Here is a 17,497-nt window from a genome sequence, read left to right as displayed (position 1 = left end):
CAGGGGGTAGGAAGGGGAGAGGTAGCCCCTGAAAACCACTGAATGCATTCTTACTCTCCTTGCTGACTGTAACCCCTACTTAACAATTTCTAAGCACTGAGAAATCAATGTAGACAATGATTCTGTTGGAGTAGGTCCTTGGCCAAGCTCCTCAGACGTCTATTAAGATGCCTGCATTCCATAATAGAGTGCCCGGATTTGATAACCAGAACTTACTACTTAAACTGAACCTTGGGAGGTGATGATGGTGACTCAGGTAATTGGATTCCTTCCACCTGCATGGGAGTTCTGGATTCCATTCTCAGCTCCCAGCTCTGTCCCTTTCCAACCCTGGTCACTGTGAGCATTTGAAGAATGAAGCAACTGATGGGAGTTCTCCCTTTCTCATTTCTCCCTTCCTCTCTTCCATCCTTCTTTCTTTCTCTTTCTGTATCCCTGTCTCTCAAATAAAAGAAAAAAGTAAACAAAAAGAATGTCTTTGTTTTCCTAAAGCAACTGAGTTATCTGTCAATAAGAATTTAGCCATAATCCAGTGGCTTCAGAGAATTCTGGAAAAGATAAGTAATTTCTCCCTTTTGGTAATTTACTAATCCATCATTCTTCATTTGTAGCTTTCACAGATATCCATCTTCCTTTCAGAAGATTAAGAGGCTTTATTTACCACATCCACTTGAGAATTTGCTACTTACTACTGGTTAGGTGATTTCTCACTGTCTCCGTTTAGCTGGGATTAAAATCCACATCTCTGGACTACTGGTCCTAACAGTAAAGAGAAAAGCAGATTTGCTTTCTATTATTTATTTCCCTTTTGAATGTGAGCATGAAGACTTTAGTATTTTGTTTAATGCTTCCTTTGTATCTAACATTTTTTATACATCAATGACAATTGATTGTTAAATTAGGCTTTCATGAGACATTGCCATGCTTATTTTATGGCTGAAGAAACGGAGACACAAAAGGAATTCTATAATTTGCCTGAGTGCACCAAATTAGTAAGGGGTGAAACTGAGGTTGGGAGTCAAGGCTGACTTGCTTGAAATAGGATTGTTTTCACCCAGTCATTATGGTTTGAGTTACCAGATCATCCTGTGCTGTTATTCCCCTCCTGTAAAATTGGGTCAATAATACTGGCATCTTAGGTTTGTTATTAAGATTAACTGAAAAAAAAATCATGTATAATGCCCTTCTTCAAGTTTGAAACATAATAGATGCTCAGTACATGGTAATTCTCTTCCCCAATAACTCAGAATACAAACAAGTGGTTAATTGAAACTGTCATAATATATCAAATGGCATGATAAAAATGTCTTGCTTCTCTTCTATATTCTGAAGATTCTGTCAATTGTGTTCCTGAAGGTCAGGGACATGACTTACTTACTTTTGTGCCTCCCTTTTTCTATCCTCACTAAACTCAGAACTGTCTTAGGTTTTTCAATTTTTACCTATTGAACTGAAGTGAATGAGCTGTAACACTTCGAGGTAGTTTCTCTCAGTCCAGATATCTGTGAAAATGCCATCATCACGCTAAAATTATGTCTTCTCAAAAAGACAGCCTTTGAGTTTCATTGAGATAAAATTGATAAAACACTTGGGCTAAGTCCTAGGGCTACTGTATCTTACCGTTTGGGTTGTCTGCTATACAAAGGTGCTTGGCCACAGAGGATAAATGTTGCCTATGAGACTGTCCTCTTGGAAGGGATGCCTTTTTCTAATTCATACAGAAGCACTGTATGAGCTAACAATTACTCTCTTTCATTTGTCATTTTTCTGGTTTTCTTTGTTTGTCAATGACAATGATACTTTTTTTAAGATTAGCAACTTTAATTTTTTTTTTCATTTTATGACACAGTTTCATAGGCTCTGGGATTCTCCCATCCCCTCCAAAAAGCCCTCCCCCATATTAAATTCCTCCATATTGTTACAGTAGTACAGTTCATATCCAGTTATGATTCCTTCATTGCATGCATGGACCCTGCAGAGAGTCCAGCATCTTATTGTCCAGATAAATTCAACAGTTTCATTGGGAGACCATCCCTGGTCTGAAAGTAGAGCAGGCAGAATGACAATGATACTTGACTCAGAAGCATGAGTTCTCCCTTTAAGAAAACGCATTGGTGATCCGAGACTTAGCCTCTATAATGTTGCATTATAGATAGTCCTTGTGACATTGCATGTGTTTTTTCCATTATTCAAGAACATTTACATTTTATTTTTTGCTTTACTTTAATTAGTTAGAAAGGGTGATAAATGTACTACTTTGAGAGAGACATACAGGACCTGTGCGAAAATATTTTAAAGATTCCCAGAATCTGGGGAAAGAAAGCATAATGCCTTGCTACTAAGTGAGCTGAACTCATATTTTTTCCCAGACGAATCGTACGTGGGCAAACCAATTATAGCTTGAAGATTCACGATCCAGAGTTTTGTGAGCAACATATCCGAGATTGGGGAAAGATGGAGAACTGCACAATCCCAGAGTTTGCCGGGAACCCTCCTATGGTATGTATAATACATTGTGGCATTTAATTACTCAAAATCTTCCAACAACATCTAAGAAACATGTACAAATGTCACAGAGTTGTACATTATAAATGTTATGGGGCTGCTAAAATGTTATGTTTGGTTTTTGTTGCAGTACTTATTGGAAAAAATGTTTCTAGACAAATAAGATTTTCATTTTTCTGTCTCATTACAGAAGTTAGAAAAGCAGTGTTTTTTAAAAGTGCTATTTGGTTTCAAGAGGTTCCATCTTGCTTCTGCTTATAAGGGTCATGATAACAGAAGTTGATGATTTTGTTTGTTTGTTTTGTAAGGACATTTGGGTGATTCCATCCTGAACTGAATAGGACAGTTCAAATAAGTTACTTCTATGGAGCTAGGGGCCTCTTTCAAAAATAAGACGGTCTAAACAGGGAGGGAAATTGATGAGGCAGCACATTGTGTTTCTTTTTAATATCGAGAGGTCCCATCTATGGGGCATAAATGAAGCTAGAGATAGGCAGGTTCATACCAATACCCAAAGGTGCCATATGGGTGGGACAGGAGGGTGGCAACGCTGACCAAGGGAAAACATGATAGAATATTCTTCCATAGAGAACATTGAAGGGCTCTGTTTTTATGTTTTCTCAATATTTCTGCTCCATGATGTGAGAAGTGTGCCCTGTAATCCCCATTATGTTTTTTCTATTGGCAGACAATATTAGTGTATTTTATTGGCTATTGAGTCAGCCACTGGTGTAAAAGTAGACAAGAATCAAAATTTATACAAGCTTTCTGAATGGTGTTATTAGTTTTTCCTTAAACACAATGTAACATAAAGGCACATTTCTCATCCCATCTTCTCCTGTCTCTTTTCCTACTCTCTTAGCATGGGGATACTCTTCTTGTAGACATAGCATGTTATGTGAGGAGTTCACATCTTAAGCATTCTTGCTCAATGAGGACAATAAATATATCAGTGAGCTGCCACTGCTACAGGCAGACATTGGTGGAAAAGACAAAAAGGAAACTGTATTGCTGGCCTTCTTATGCGTTGAGGAAGGCAAATTCCTCAATGACAGCTGAGGTCAGAATTCTACTGCTATAATTGGCATCTACCTAGCCACCTCATAGGAACTTCCAGCTCTCTGGGGCTATTAGAGATGTGAAAGTCGAGAGGGGTGGGGGGAGGGAGAGAGGGAGAGAAGAAAGAGAGAGAGAGAGAGAGAGAGAGAGAGAGAGAGAGAGAGAGAGAGAGAGAGAGAATCTCCCATTTGTTGGTTCATACATCCAAAAGGCTGCAACAGGCAGAACTGGGCCAGTTCCAAGCCAGGAGCCTCCCTGGGTCTCCCACCTGAGTGCATCTGTTTTCCCAGTGAATTACCATGGAAATGGTTCAGAAGTTAAGCAACTGGGACTGAAATCGATACTCACATGAGATGCCAGCAGTACAGACTGAGTCCTAGCCTGATATGCTACAAGTTCACCTCAAGTATTGTCTTCTAAAAGTCTAATACTTCACATGTTGGACTAGGAGCTCAACTGTACAGTCCCAGGATTGATTGATTTGGCCTAAATGTTTTTACATATTCAGTAGTACCACAAAGTAATGCTGATTTGCTAAAACAGTGCATATTCAGAGCAGAGAGCTATGTAGAAAAATCTGAAAATATTTGGGTTTGTCTCAACTCAGCAAGTACACTACAAACCTCCTTCAAACCTATTGAAGAAATCGCTAAAAAATCTTGCACAAATCTGTCATCTTGCACAAGATTAATCTTTGACTACATGGTGAGCACAATGTTGCATTAAAAATATCATGTTGCTGAAATGCTATCCTTTAGAAAATATTAATTCTGAAACCAACCTTGCACTCTTGTAAAATTATTGCAACTACAGTTGCGACATGAGAGGAAATCACATTCTTGGGGGCAGTTCCTCTTGGGGAAGTTTCATTCTGTGGATACAGTTCCCCAATGTGGCTAAGCAGAATGTTCCTTTTTATTAACTTAGTAATATATCATAATGTTGTGTTTTTACTTACTTTGTTATAGGAGAAACTTACTTCTCTAATGTCAAATATTTCAACATTCCTCTAGATTAACTACTTGAAAGATTTTTTTTTTCTTCCTTGGAATCTCTTTTTAGCTACAATCCCTTAACATGTTTAATTTTTGCTTTTATTGCAGACATGGAAATGGATAGTGGGTCCTATGTTCCTGTATCTGTGTGAGAGGTTGGTCCGGTTTTGGCGATCTCAGCAGAAGGTGGTCATCACCAAGGTATTATTTCATTTAGGAATTATGAGGAGTCATAGCATTGGTCATAGTTGTCTTTTGTTCAGTTTTCTGTTGATTGAATTTAAAACAGCAAGATGACCTCTGATATTTTATCCACCGTATTTAGGTTAGTAATCAACAGGTTGGGCCTTTATTGGGAAAGCTGAAACTTCTCATCTTCTGTGTTAAAATGAAGCCAAGCGTTTGTTTGCATGAATCCTGACCTGACTCACCCCCACCTCAACTAGTGTGTACATTGTGGCATTATATAGTTAGAAGTGGAGGAAAGAAAAGCTGAGTTTAAAGGATGTAAATGAGGATTAAAATTTTCAGATGCCAGAAAAACCAAAGATTTAGGGGAAGATTCTTGTTCTGGGCTTTGTATTGTAATCACAGCAAATCGGGCAAAGTGCCCCAAGCTGCACCTCAGATTCACCCTCAGAACTCCAAATCTAGAGTAGTGCCCCTCTCTGCCACCCTGCAACACACATTTTTGTACTTTTCCTCATCACAAAATAAATAATATCCAGATACGTAGAAATAGAAACCCCTTGTTATAGCTTTAGCAAATGCAAGGGAAGACCATTTTGATCAAATAAAATTTCGTTCAGTTTGACCAAGTCTAAAAGTATGTACCAAAAGCCTACTATGGATCTTTTTTGTAAAGCACACAAATTCTTTTCTTAGCCCACGAATGATGTTCTCATTTGGTGTGTACGAAGGGTTATAGTAAGACAAATTTAGCTGACATTAGAAGTCTTAAAATATGAAACCACAACAGTTCTTCTTTTATATTTACAATAGATTTGTGAAGAAAATCCCACAGATCAGCAAAACAAGCTGCCAAAAATTTTCCCTTACTAAACAAGAAATGACTGAACTGAACAAGTGTTTTCTTTTAAAAATTTTTTTTCTTTTATTCATTTTTAGTATTTTTCTTAAACATAGTTTAAGGAAAAATGTGTTTTTCTATAAAGAAAGCACAATAATTTCCCTCTCTCAGAAACAAATATAAGAAACAAGAGCATTCCAGTGAACATGCTGTCCGCTAACACATCTTTAAATTCTGTTTCTGCCAGTATGACAAAATCGCAATGTGCTAAAAATTGTTTTCATCACACAAAATTGCAACATGCTGTACATTTTTTCAATGTAATCGTCGTTTTCTATTTTCAAGATGAATCTTGACAATGCCTCATTTCATTAAAGAAGACAAGTTGTTTACAGATTTATTATGTAAGATATATTTAATTCACAAGTTTTGCAAACATTTGGCTCTTTTTATCGGAAAAAATTCACACATTTCCACACTTCTCACTTGTGAAAAGAGAAGTCCTCAATATCAGTCAATATTTAAAATTGTTGTTTTGTTTCTATTTAATTTTTTTTTTTTACTTTGGCATGTCTTAACTCATCTTTACTTTAAAATACAAAGTTCTCCACTTCCCATCCAGCTCTCTGCTTGTGGCCTGGGAAAGCAGTCGAGGACGGCCCAAAGCCTTGGGACCCTGCACCCGCGTGGGTGACCTGGAAGAAGCTCCTGGCTCCTGGACTCAGATTAGCTCCAGCCATTGCGGCTACTTGGGTAGTCTATCAGTGGACATAAGATCTTCTTCTCTGTCTCTCCTCTGTATATCTGACTTTACAATAAAAAATATATATATACATATATATATAAATTTCTTCTAGGCATATATGGAATCATCAAAGAAACAATACTTTTAGTTTAATTTCTAGTTGTCACAGAATAATCGCACATATTTATGATGCACGATGTAATGTTTTTATGCATCTGTACATGATAGAATGACCAGACCATAATATTTAGCATATCTATCACCTCAACATTTATCATTTCTTTGTAGTGGAAATATTTGAAATTTTTATCATTTCTTTGTAGTGAAAATATTTAAAATTTTTATTCTAGCTTTTTGCTTTAAATATACACTATTTCATCATTATCTAGTCACTTACTGTACAAAAAAGGATCAGCTCTTATTCCTCCTAGCTACCTGTAACATTGAACCTGTTGACCAACTTCTCGCTGTGTCCCTCCTCCTTTCTACCTCCAGCCTCTGATAACCCTATTCTACTTGTAACTTCTGTGGCAACTTTTTTAGATTCCATGTATAAGTAATATCATGCAGAACTTGCCTTGCTGTGCCTGGCTTTAGTTCACCTGGCATCTTATTCTCCAAGTTCAACCTTGTTGCCAGGAAAGAGAGGGAGAGAGAGAGAGAGAGAGAGATCCTCCACTCCTGTCCAAATGGCCATGATGGGTGGAGGTGGACTAGTCTGGGCTTCCTATGAGAGTTCAGGAACCCAAGTACTTGAGCCATCCTCCACTGCTATTCCAGGGTATAAGCAGAGAGCAGTATCAGAAATGGAGCACCTGAGACATGAACTGGTGCCCATATGGAATGCCAGTGTCACAGGCAGTGGCTTAACTCGCTATCCCATAGCACTGGACCCCAAAGAAATGTTTTATTTCATAGGTGGTCACTCACCCTTTCAAAACCATTGAACTACAAATGAAGAAGAAGGGTTTCAAGATGGAGGTGGGACAATATATTTTTGTCAAGTGCCCCGCTGTGTCCAAGCTGGAGTGGCACCCTTTCACACTGACCTCTGCCCCTGAGGAAGACTTCTTCAGCATCCATATCCGTATTGTTGGGGACTGGACTGAGGGGCTGTTCAAGGCTTGTGGTTGTGATAAGCAGGAGTTTCAAGATGCATGGAAACTACCTAAGTAAGTATAAAATGCCCAAAGCAAATGTGCATGGGTTCAGGAAAAATGACACAGAATATTTCTTTTTCCCTGTATCTCATTGAATTAGGTCCTGAGCCTCTCTCATAACACACAGAGGTTCTAAGAAAACAGTTTCTTATCTCTGTGTTTCCTGTTGTGTCAGTGTGTTGTGTTTATGCAGTTTCAAATATCTCACATGAAATATAAAATGTATGAATTTTAGTCATGAATAGTCCTTTAAATATGAGTTACTTTAAATATGAGAGTCAAAGCCGAATTACATTAACTTTCAGTGTTTGAAAGAACTTCTTATATTTTCATGGGCATGATTTATTTGAGGATAAATGCCATATGTTATTTGCTTTGCCTTCTTCACCCTGTATGCCTAACATAACTTCAGGCACTTTGTGAATGTTGAAGAAAAGCTTGTAAGATAGTTCCAAGAATAGACAAAAGAGGAATGGGGATATTGAATCAGTAAGATGTTTTGATGTTAAAAATTCTCACTACAGTATTCAATATAAGCAAGAATTTTAAGTGAGGATTTTCTTGCAAGAGATGCAGGTGTGTGTGTGTGTGTGTGTGTGTGTATGCACAATGTTCAGAGGGGTGAAGAAAGTTTTAAAAATCCATACTGAGATATCAGGTGCTTATACATATGGTTGGCTGAAAAGTCTTATTTCCAACCCCTGTGTAGTTAGGTTGAGTATTGAGTTGGTTATTTGAAATTTGTTTCACAAAAGAAAGCTTCACATAAATACATTGTTGAAGTTTAAATAGACACATGTCTTCAATAATAAAAGATGTCCCATCTTACTTTGAAGAGCAATAATAACAATTTCCTCCAACTTCAATTCAGGATAGCAGTTGACGGGCCCTTTGGCACAGCAAGTGAAGATGTGTTCAGCTATGAGGTGGTAATGTTAGTGGGAGCGGGAATTGGAGTGACACCGTTTGCATCCATCCTCAAGTCTGTCTGGTACAAATATTGCAATAACGCCACAAATCTGAGGCTAAAAAAGGTATGTTCCTTCATTTTCTGAGAGTTTGGAGTGGTTATCCCACTCTGCTAAGTGTAGCCTGATAGTGTGATAAGGCGTAAGGCTGACTAAGGCAAGAGGAAGTGAAGAGAAACTTTAAGTTTGTCCCAGAAAGCAGATTTCTCTTCAAAGGCCCATTGGATAAGTTAAATGTGCTTCCATACTCATAAAAGAAGGCCATTTAGTGAAAGCAATATGTTATATTTTGTATCACATTATTTGAAATTCCAAAGAAAGAAAGTTGGGAAACAGTGAATGTATAAATATTGAGTGTACAATTTCATACCTAAACATATTACTGAAATTGTGTTCAGGTTTTATAGTGATTATGATGATTCTTTCATGTTCCTTTGAGAGAATATACAATAATTTTTCCGGGCCCGGCGTGATGGTGTAGTGGTTAAGGTCCTCGCCTTGTACGCCCAGGATCCCATATTGGCGCCGGTTCTAATCCTGGCAGCCCCGCTTCCCATCCAGCTCCCTACCTGTGGCCTGGCAAAGCAGTGGAGGACGGCCCAAAGCTTTGGGACCCTGCACCCGCGTGGGAGACCCAGAAGAGGCTCCTGGCTTCGGATTGGCTCAGCTCCAGCCATTGCGGCCGTTTGGGGAGTGAATCATTGGACGGAAGATCTTCCTCTCTGTCTCTCCTCTCTGTGTATCTGCCTTTCCAATAAAAAATTTAAAAAATAAATCTTTAAAAAATATATAATAATTTTTCCATCATCCCATTGTTAAATATTGAGATTGATTCAATTTCCACCCCACCCCCAATTATATACTTGCAGGAAGAAAGCAGGAACCAAAATTTTTACTTCTTATGTGTATATTCTCAGGATCAATTCACAGAGGATTTTTGTTTCATGCAAATTTATTTTCATTGTCCAATGAAAGATATCTTTAATAAATTTTGACTAGACTAGCTGGTGCTAACCTGGATCCCACTAACCTTTCTGCGAGGAGGTACAAAGGAAGCCAGAGATTGTAGGAAAGAAAGAGTAGCTCTGAAGGGAAAGTTGATGGGCCAATGGTATTTTAAAAACTATCCTGAGGTCAACGTATTCACTGCCTTGACAGTGTGAAAGCCAAAGCAAATTCATATGAACTAGTCTGTGTCATGCCCAGAGCTGTCTGAAAACCTGTACTTCCAGACATCCTGTCCATCAGGAAATGATTTGGGGGTAGTAGAAATCCACATGTTAATGAAAATCAGGTGTATCTAAGTGTAAACCATCCCTCTTTCAGATCTACTTCTACTGGCTGTGCCGTGACACGCATGCCTTTGAGTGGTTTGCAGACTTGCTGCAGCTGCTGGAGACCCAGATGCAGGAAAGGAATAATGCTGACTTTCTCAGCTACAACATCTACCTCACCGGCTGGGATGAGTCTCAGGTGAGGAAAAGTCTTCACGTCTCCGATTCTTTCCATAGTGTTCAGGGTTTATCAGCTTACCCATGGTAATTGGTGTTTTCTGTGCATTGGTTTTTTCCAAGGACAGATAATGGTTATTGGTGGTACAGCCTGTTCCCTCTTATTCAGCATCTCCACATGATGGTAAAATTGCTAAGGCTAGATTCAAAGTTACAAGACCTGCGAAGGAAGAAAATCTTTAACTTTGACAAGCAATGTTCTCACCAAGGGATTTGTCTCAAAGTGGCTAAGATGCTTCACTGTGTTATGGGGAAAATTATATTAGCTGGCTCATTTTCTCACTGTATGTGTGTTTCTTTATGTGTTTATATATGTTTTATAATACAATCAATACATTGCTGGTTACTAAATATATGTACTGTTTGCCATATCTGTACTGAACACATCTTATCCCTTAGACAACACAATATGACACCCATTTACACAGCATGCCCATTATATTATGTGGTTTAAATAATCTAGATACAATTTAAAATGTAAGGGAGGATGTATTTGGCTACTTACAATGCCACTTCATTCTCTGTAAGAGACTTGAGCATCTTCACATTTGGGACTTGGGTATCCTTGAGGAAGGGGCAGCTGAAATCAAACCCAACAGACATCAAAGGATAGCTTGCCATGTTACAGTTATTTCTCTCAGTATTTACATAGATTGTCTTATTATATCCTCCCCACAACCCTCTGAGATTATATTTTTCAGAGTTTACAAATGAAGAAACAGACACCAAAGCCCAGAACACACTAGGTAATTTGCCTAAGAGCAAACGACAGTTACAATGCTTCTGAGTTAGCACTCTTAGCCCTCTCAGCAGTTTATGATTATACTTTGTAAATGAATCAACATATATATCTTAAAGGTACTACGTAAGGGTAAATGTTTATAGAAAAGGCATGTTATAAAAAAGCAATGTGTGGATTTCCAAATATATTTGCATTGAATAAACTTACCTTCTAAGTCTATCTTTTCATCAACTCTTTGAAGCATTCTGGTGTGTGTGTAGTGTACATATGTGTGCATGTGTGTGTGTGTGTATATATATACCCTTGAGGGTATAATGAATTTTTGAGATCTATGTAAGGTTTTCCACAGTATGCCTTTTCCATGACCACTTGCATGAGCTCTCATTTGACTATAATTTAGTCTATGATTGTTTCAGTTGTTAGTGTCTTTTTATAGGAATACTCGTATATTAGGGTGAAGAGAGAAAGTCAAATACAGAGCAGAGAGAAAAACAGAAAAGCACTAACTATACTTCAATGTCTGACTCAAGTGCGGCCTTTCGTATCTGCCCATTCCCCTTTTGTTCTCCTAAGAATGCTTTTGTCGCTTCATGAAGCTCACCACACCCTCTTCTACAAATAGGATGCTGGGCATTTATACTTCAAGATCTCCTGTTCCAGATTGAGATCACAGTTTGTTCATCTTTTTTACCCAGCATTTTTATATAACATGTTTATATAGTATTTCTCTCCTTTTTTTTCTGAATTCATGTGCTTTCTTGTAGGCCAATCACTTTGCTGTGCACCATGATGAGGAGAAAGATGTGATTACAGGCCTGAAGCAAAAGACACTCTATGGACGGCCCAACTGGGATAATGAGTTCAAGACAATCGCAAGCCAACATCCTAAGTAAGTAATCCCTCGCCAAGGTGTTCTTGAGGCTGGTGATTTGCTTAAAGCAGCAACTGCCAAGCATGGGTAGACTTGTATATTTCAAACTAGGATACCCATGTTACTATATAGGAGTTGAACTCATGCATAATATGAAGGCAAGGTACCTCTGGCTTTAAGGCACAATCTTCACATCAAACCAAAATTACCAAAAGGGTTAGGAAAAATTCCCAGAGCTTGTTAACCCAGTTATCCCAAATAGAGCCATAGCCTGGTTCTTTCTTTTAGTCTCCTAAATTTCACTAGTTTATCTACTTCTTTTAAATATTCAACATTACTTATGCTTATTAAGAATATACTGTTCTTTAATTCCGTTACAACTGCTGAGTTTAAAATCCTAAATTGAAAGATGTCCCAAGGTCGTTTTTACTTGTTTTGGCCAGCATGAAACATGGAGGGCAATTCTTATCTTGCTAGAACACACTAGAAATGCAAAAGATCATCATGAATACATCCACTAGACCACTGCCTGTTAACAGTTTAATGAGAATACAAAACCCCTGGGGATCCTTGACAGCTACAGATACTGATTTACTAGGTATCAGGAGTGGTCCTGGAATCTGCAGTGTTTACAGTCTAATTAACATGGAGGCTCTTAATCTGGAACAACACTGTGAAGCGCAAGGATCTGGGATAAAGTTTAGAGAAATGAAGCCACAGCAAGCTGTTGGCAGAGCTGGTGTACCTAAGGCATGTTCCTGTTTCCAGGATGTTAGAGAGGGACTGGGGACACAAAGTTCTGAAGCCAAAGACTCCTGAACTGCTATTTACTCTGTGGTAGAAGTTGCCCAAAGCTCGGTGTGATTGTCATTTTTCTAGAAAAGCGACTGTTGAATGATCTACCTTTCCAAAGAGTAATTTGAACTCTGCCATTTGTAACAACAACAAAAGGAGCCCTGGGACATCAACTCAATAGGAAATTTCCTCACCTCCTTTGCCTCTGTTGTAGCCTCTCATCCCAAAGCCTGAATGTGTTTTCTTTTTTCCTTCTTTCCTGAAAGTACCAGAATAGGAGTTTTCCTCTGTGGACCTGAAGCCTTGGCTGAAACCCTCAGCAAGCAGAGCATCTCTAACTCTGAATCTGGCCCTCGGGGAGTGCATTTCATTTTCAACAAGGAAAACTTCTAGTTCATCCTGGCCAAGAGGATAAACATGAGTTATGCTGCACGGTGCCCAAAGAAGACTAATTAATGATATTTTCTTCTGTCTTTAAAAAAAAATAGAAGGAAAATGTAATATTACAAATTCTCTTGAAAGGAGTGTCAAAGATTGTTTGCTAGCAATGCTACATTTATATAGAGCTTTATGGTTTTCAGAAGACTTTTGAAAACATTAATTCATTATTTCAGTAATGCCAGACAAAGATCGGGCCAGGATTCCAGGACTCACTGTAGGATTTAACAAAATGGGAACTCAAATAGTTTCAGTACTTTCCTGACAGCATATCTAGGCCATCTGGCTTGAAGTCTGGTAGTCTTTCCACAAAATCAGACTGTCTCAAAATTGATTTTTATATCCAAAAAGCAGCAGCAAACCAAGAAATAATGGCCATTTTGTTAGTTTGCATCATCTTTCTTATCATCATTGTCATAATGAAGGAAATGTTTCCGATAAGAGATACAGGAATAGCTGAACATGTTTTAACATTTGTTAGTGACAGTGGTGACATCTGAGAGCACTCTAGTAGACCAATTTCCCAGTCTAAATGGGTCAGAGATGCTTCCATGATAAAAATAGTAGAATTGACAGAAGCCACTGTCATTGTCAGCATTTGGCATGTTTCTTAGCAGACAATGGACTCTCAAGGAAAAGTTGCTGCAAGAATGCTTCTAGGTTCATGCAATGCCAGGGTAAAATTACTTAAAATTTTTCATCAGAATTATCTATGGAAATCATTCTGGTTATTCTTATAAATCAAATGAATGTAATTCCACAAGGGTAGAGAATAGGCTAAAAGTATTATCCAATAGGATAGTCTGAAGAGTCTCCCACATTTTTATTTGAAGCATGGAGGAAAGGAGAATGAAGGCAGATGATTCATCTCCTGCCATAATTCTGCTGGCCCCTCTAATCCTGTTCCCCGTGCTATGAAAGAAATGTAGAGTGGTTTACCAACTGAAAGAGTGCCCTCCAGCCAGGCATTGTGAATTCTGAAGTTAAGAAACAGGCAATTATGCATTTCACATGCACGTTTGCTTTAAATAGCATCTATCTCCTATCCCTCCCCCCCCATTTTTTTTCACTTTAAAGGTACAAATGGATGTTTATGTGTGTGGCTAATCATTTATTTTTATTATATCATCATCTGCTTCTTCCTGAAAATTTACATCCTAGAAACTAAAATTCACAGCTTACTGCTCTGGATAATAAAAGGGAAAGAGCCTAAATCACTGTTAGTGTGGTCAGAAGCAGTTGTTTTTCTTAAAACTGTTCTCATTTCTGGGAACTAAAAACAGCTTTATTTGCTCCACCTCCTGAAACCGCAGATCTTTAAAATAATCATTCGACTTTGGTAATGAGGAACAAAGATAAAGGAGCAGAGGGAAGGGAACAGAGCAGAGTGAATGAAAGAAAGAGCAAATGACAAAAGGAAAGAGAAGGGACGGCAGTCTCCCATGAGTCACCACCCCAGAATTCTTAAGCTTTTGAACTAACTTAGTGATTGAAAGAGACATGAAGGCTCATCTTTACATTACACATAACATTGAGTCTTTTACAGTTGGTTTTTACATTTTGGTCACAAATTTTGATGCTGACCGGGGACATTCAAGAAACTGATACAAAGTAAATAAAAACTTAACTGGTCCTCGAAGCACTCTGTAGTACTCCGTACTTCCTTTGTTCTCCTAGAATCCTTGGAAATAAAGGGTCAGTTCTGGCAAACAGGGCCTGAGATGTGAATGCTGCTTATCCACAATGTACCAGGAAAATCTCTAGGGAATTTTAGACCCAGCCTGTTCACATTGCACGCTAGGTATCAGGTTAGTCATTCCACAGTGTGCATAGTTTCAATTCTCCCCATCAAAATGTGAGCAAGAGGAGAAACCACAGGTCTAAGGAGTCTGGGAACATTAGTCCTTGCTGACCTATATGGTATAACAAAAACCAGTTCCATTTGTTGCTGTCAGAAGTTTTCTACAGGGTTTTCTATCTTTGATACCAACCCATCAGCAAAGACCTACCTTGTGTTATTTGGTTTATTAAGGAACAAGTGTGAAGGTATAATAGTGTTTGCCTTTGTGAAAACTTCATGCTTTATTCTCCCAAGTCCCTGGCTGCCTGCACTGCTTTTTTTTTTTTTTAAGCATTGAATATATAGTATTTAGTAACAGGTACTAATAGAATCTTGAAGCATTGCTTTTAATCTCAAAGTTTGGAAAGCTTTCCTTACTTCCCCAGCCTTTGCAATATCATGTTTATAAAATTTGAATACCTGCATGCAGTATATGTGCATCAATTTTTTGGCGGGGGGAGGGGAGCGGATGTGGGGCCCAGAAGCAACTATTAAAATTGTGCTTAACTATTAAAATTAATCTGTTGACCCTGTGTTTATGTTCTTGACATTGCTATTAAAAGGTGAATTCAGCTAGCAAAAATTTTCTATCATCTGAGGGGGTTGAGATTGCCTGTTTCTGCAAGTGACTTGCCAAACACCACAAGGTTTATGGATTAGAAGGGGGCAGCTGAGGTCTGAGTTGTGTGCTAGCATCCTGGTGACCCTCAGAGGCTGGCTGAAGGGACAAGTGAGTATTGCTGCAGGTCCTGAACAGAATTTTGAAGACAAACAAGCCCCATACACAAACTCTCTTTCTAAGCTCACAGCTGTGTATTGTCAAGTGAAACTGGATATACATGCTCATGGTTGCCTTGGCCACTGTTCTGAATGAGTCAACAATGTACAATCCTCAGGGATTAGGAAATGCCTAAGAGGCAAAGGGGTGTGTTCGTGGTATGTTGCTGTGGGAGTCAACAAGCATTACCATGGAGGGAAATAACATTAGCTAAAACAAATGGCTATTAGAGAAATGGCTACTGCTTCTCAGCTTTTTGGATAAGATCTAGTATAGAAATAGCTGACATTTGGTATATATCTCTCACCATGAAAAACATTTTCCTTACATTTCAGCTAAACCCTCACTAACACTATGATGTAACAATTATATTCCAAATTTTTAAATAAAAAAACAGTTAGAGGATTTATAATAAACAAAGGTCTTATAAGTAGTGAGTGATAATGTTAACATTAAACCCATGTCATTCTGGTAACAAAGTCCATATTTTCATACTATACTAATAAAGTACACAAGGGCTAAGTAACCAGGGATCTTTTTAAAAGATTTATTTATTTTTATTGGAAACACAGATGAGATTTCTGGAGAGAAGGAGAAACAGAGAGAAAGATCTTCCATCCACCGGTTCACTCCACAAATGGTGACAATGGCCAGAGCTGAGCCAATCTGAAGCCAGGATCTAGGAGCTTTATTCTGGGTATCCATGCAGGTGCAGGGTCCCAAGGGTCTGAGCCATCCTCCACTGCCTTCCCAGGCAATAAGCAGGAAGCTGGATGGGAAGTGGAACATGTGGGACACGAACCGGCACCCATATGGGATTCCGGCATGTGCATTGTGAGGATTTATCCATTGAGCCATTGTGTTGGGCCCATCCAAGAATATTTTTAAGCTTTTGAGCTAGGCATTACTTATATGCCAAGAATAATTAGGAAGCAGTGGTGGCAAAAGGTTAATGCCATCTATGTGTCTTGGTATTTTTTTTTCTAAAGATTATTTATTTTTATTTGAAAAGCAGACTTACAGACGAGAGAGCTAGAAAGATCTTCTAACCACTGTTTCACTTCCCAAATGGCTGCAATGGCTGAAGCTGGACCAATCCAAATTCAGGAGCCAGGAACTTCTTCTGGGTCTCCCACATGGGTATAGGGGCCCAAGGACTCTGGGCCATCCTCTACTGCTTTCCCAGGCCACAAATAGAGAGCTCGATCAAAAATGAAGCAGCCAGGACTGGAACTGGAACCCATAAGGGATGCTGGCCCCAGCATTTGTATAAAAAGTGGCTTATTTTATTCATGTTAATTTTTATATTTTAATTAAGAAAATATAACTCATCAAGAAATGGAATTATTTTGCTTGAATGAAGCTCTAGGGAAGGAGTTGGGAATATTCAGTCTACAGGCATTTAGTCTGGTTCAGCCAAGGCAACCACAGGCAGGGCTAGAAATTGCATTGATGTACAGCAGGCTAATCTTTAGGTTGATAACTTTGTATATAGCCTATGAATGATGCCACACATATTCAAATGGCTCTTGAAAGGCAAAAATGTTCCCCACTCCTGTTCTATGGTGATTCAACAATATTTAACACTTCTGTTTTATATTTATTTACTTAAAATATTTCTGTCTTTCAAGAAAAGGCCGGTTATTATCCATACTGTGTGTGTCATAAAACGATATGAGGAAGAAGCAAAATTATAACTGTACAGAATTACTCAACTGTAGATGGCATTGGGCAAAAAGGGTATTGCTTTTAGAGGCTAGGAAATCTGACCACAAGAAATTTCTAAATGTGGAAAAATGATCAATCAAATGATGTGAGATTCTTTTAAAACTGTAGTCTTTATGGTCATGCTGTGTTAGTCATGGGATGAGGTAGTCTGAGCATTTGGATGATAGCAGCCTACTAAATAATTCTTACTAATATAGAAGCAAATTTCAAGTAAGGGTGATGTGGTAAACCATAGCAAGAAATTCTAAAATGTTTTGTAGCTAAAAGGAAATACTGTGAAAGTTAGCAACATGAACAGAAGCCACTGCGAGTTTATTTTCTGAATTCTACTC

At 38.4% G+C, this 17,497-nt stretch overlaps 1 protein-coding gene across 1 annotated transcript in view; it reads left to right on the top strand.

Moving 5' to 3' along the window:
* Positions 1 to 15,179, top strand: part of LOC121169409 (cytochrome b-245 heavy chain) — a 33,507-nt gene extending 18,328 nt beyond the window's left edge. Inside the window, exons 7-13 of the mRNA XM_040999998.1 lie at positions 2,370 to 2,499; positions 4,668 to 4,760; positions 7,253 to 7,506; positions 8,366 to 8,528; positions 9,789 to 9,935; positions 11,480 to 11,604; positions 12,648 to 15,179. Coding sequence (XP_040855932.1) covers positions 2,370 to 2,499; positions 4,668 to 4,760; positions 7,253 to 7,506; positions 8,366 to 8,528; positions 9,789 to 9,935; positions 11,480 to 11,604; positions 12,648 to 12,774 — 1,039 coding nt within the window. The 3' untranslated portion in view covers positions 12,775 to 15,179. The remainder of the gene's footprint in view (positions 1 to 2,369; positions 2,500 to 4,667; positions 4,761 to 7,252; positions 7,507 to 8,365; positions 8,529 to 9,788; positions 9,936 to 11,479; positions 11,605 to 12,647) is intronic.
* Positions 15,180 to 17,497: the final 2,318 nt, after the last annotated feature.

Source organism: Ochotona curzoniae, unplaced genomic scaffold, assembly GCF_017591425.1.
Source record: "Ochotona curzoniae isolate NIBS_2020 unplaced genomic scaffold, NIBS_Ocur_1.0 contig_1274, whole genome shotgun sequence".
NCBI classification, from domain to species: domain Eukaryota; kingdom Metazoa; phylum Chordata; class Mammalia; order Lagomorpha; family Ochotonidae; genus Ochotona; species Ochotona curzoniae.
Note: the sequence above shows the minus strand (reverse complement) of the source record. Positions and strands in the feature narration are given on the sequence as shown.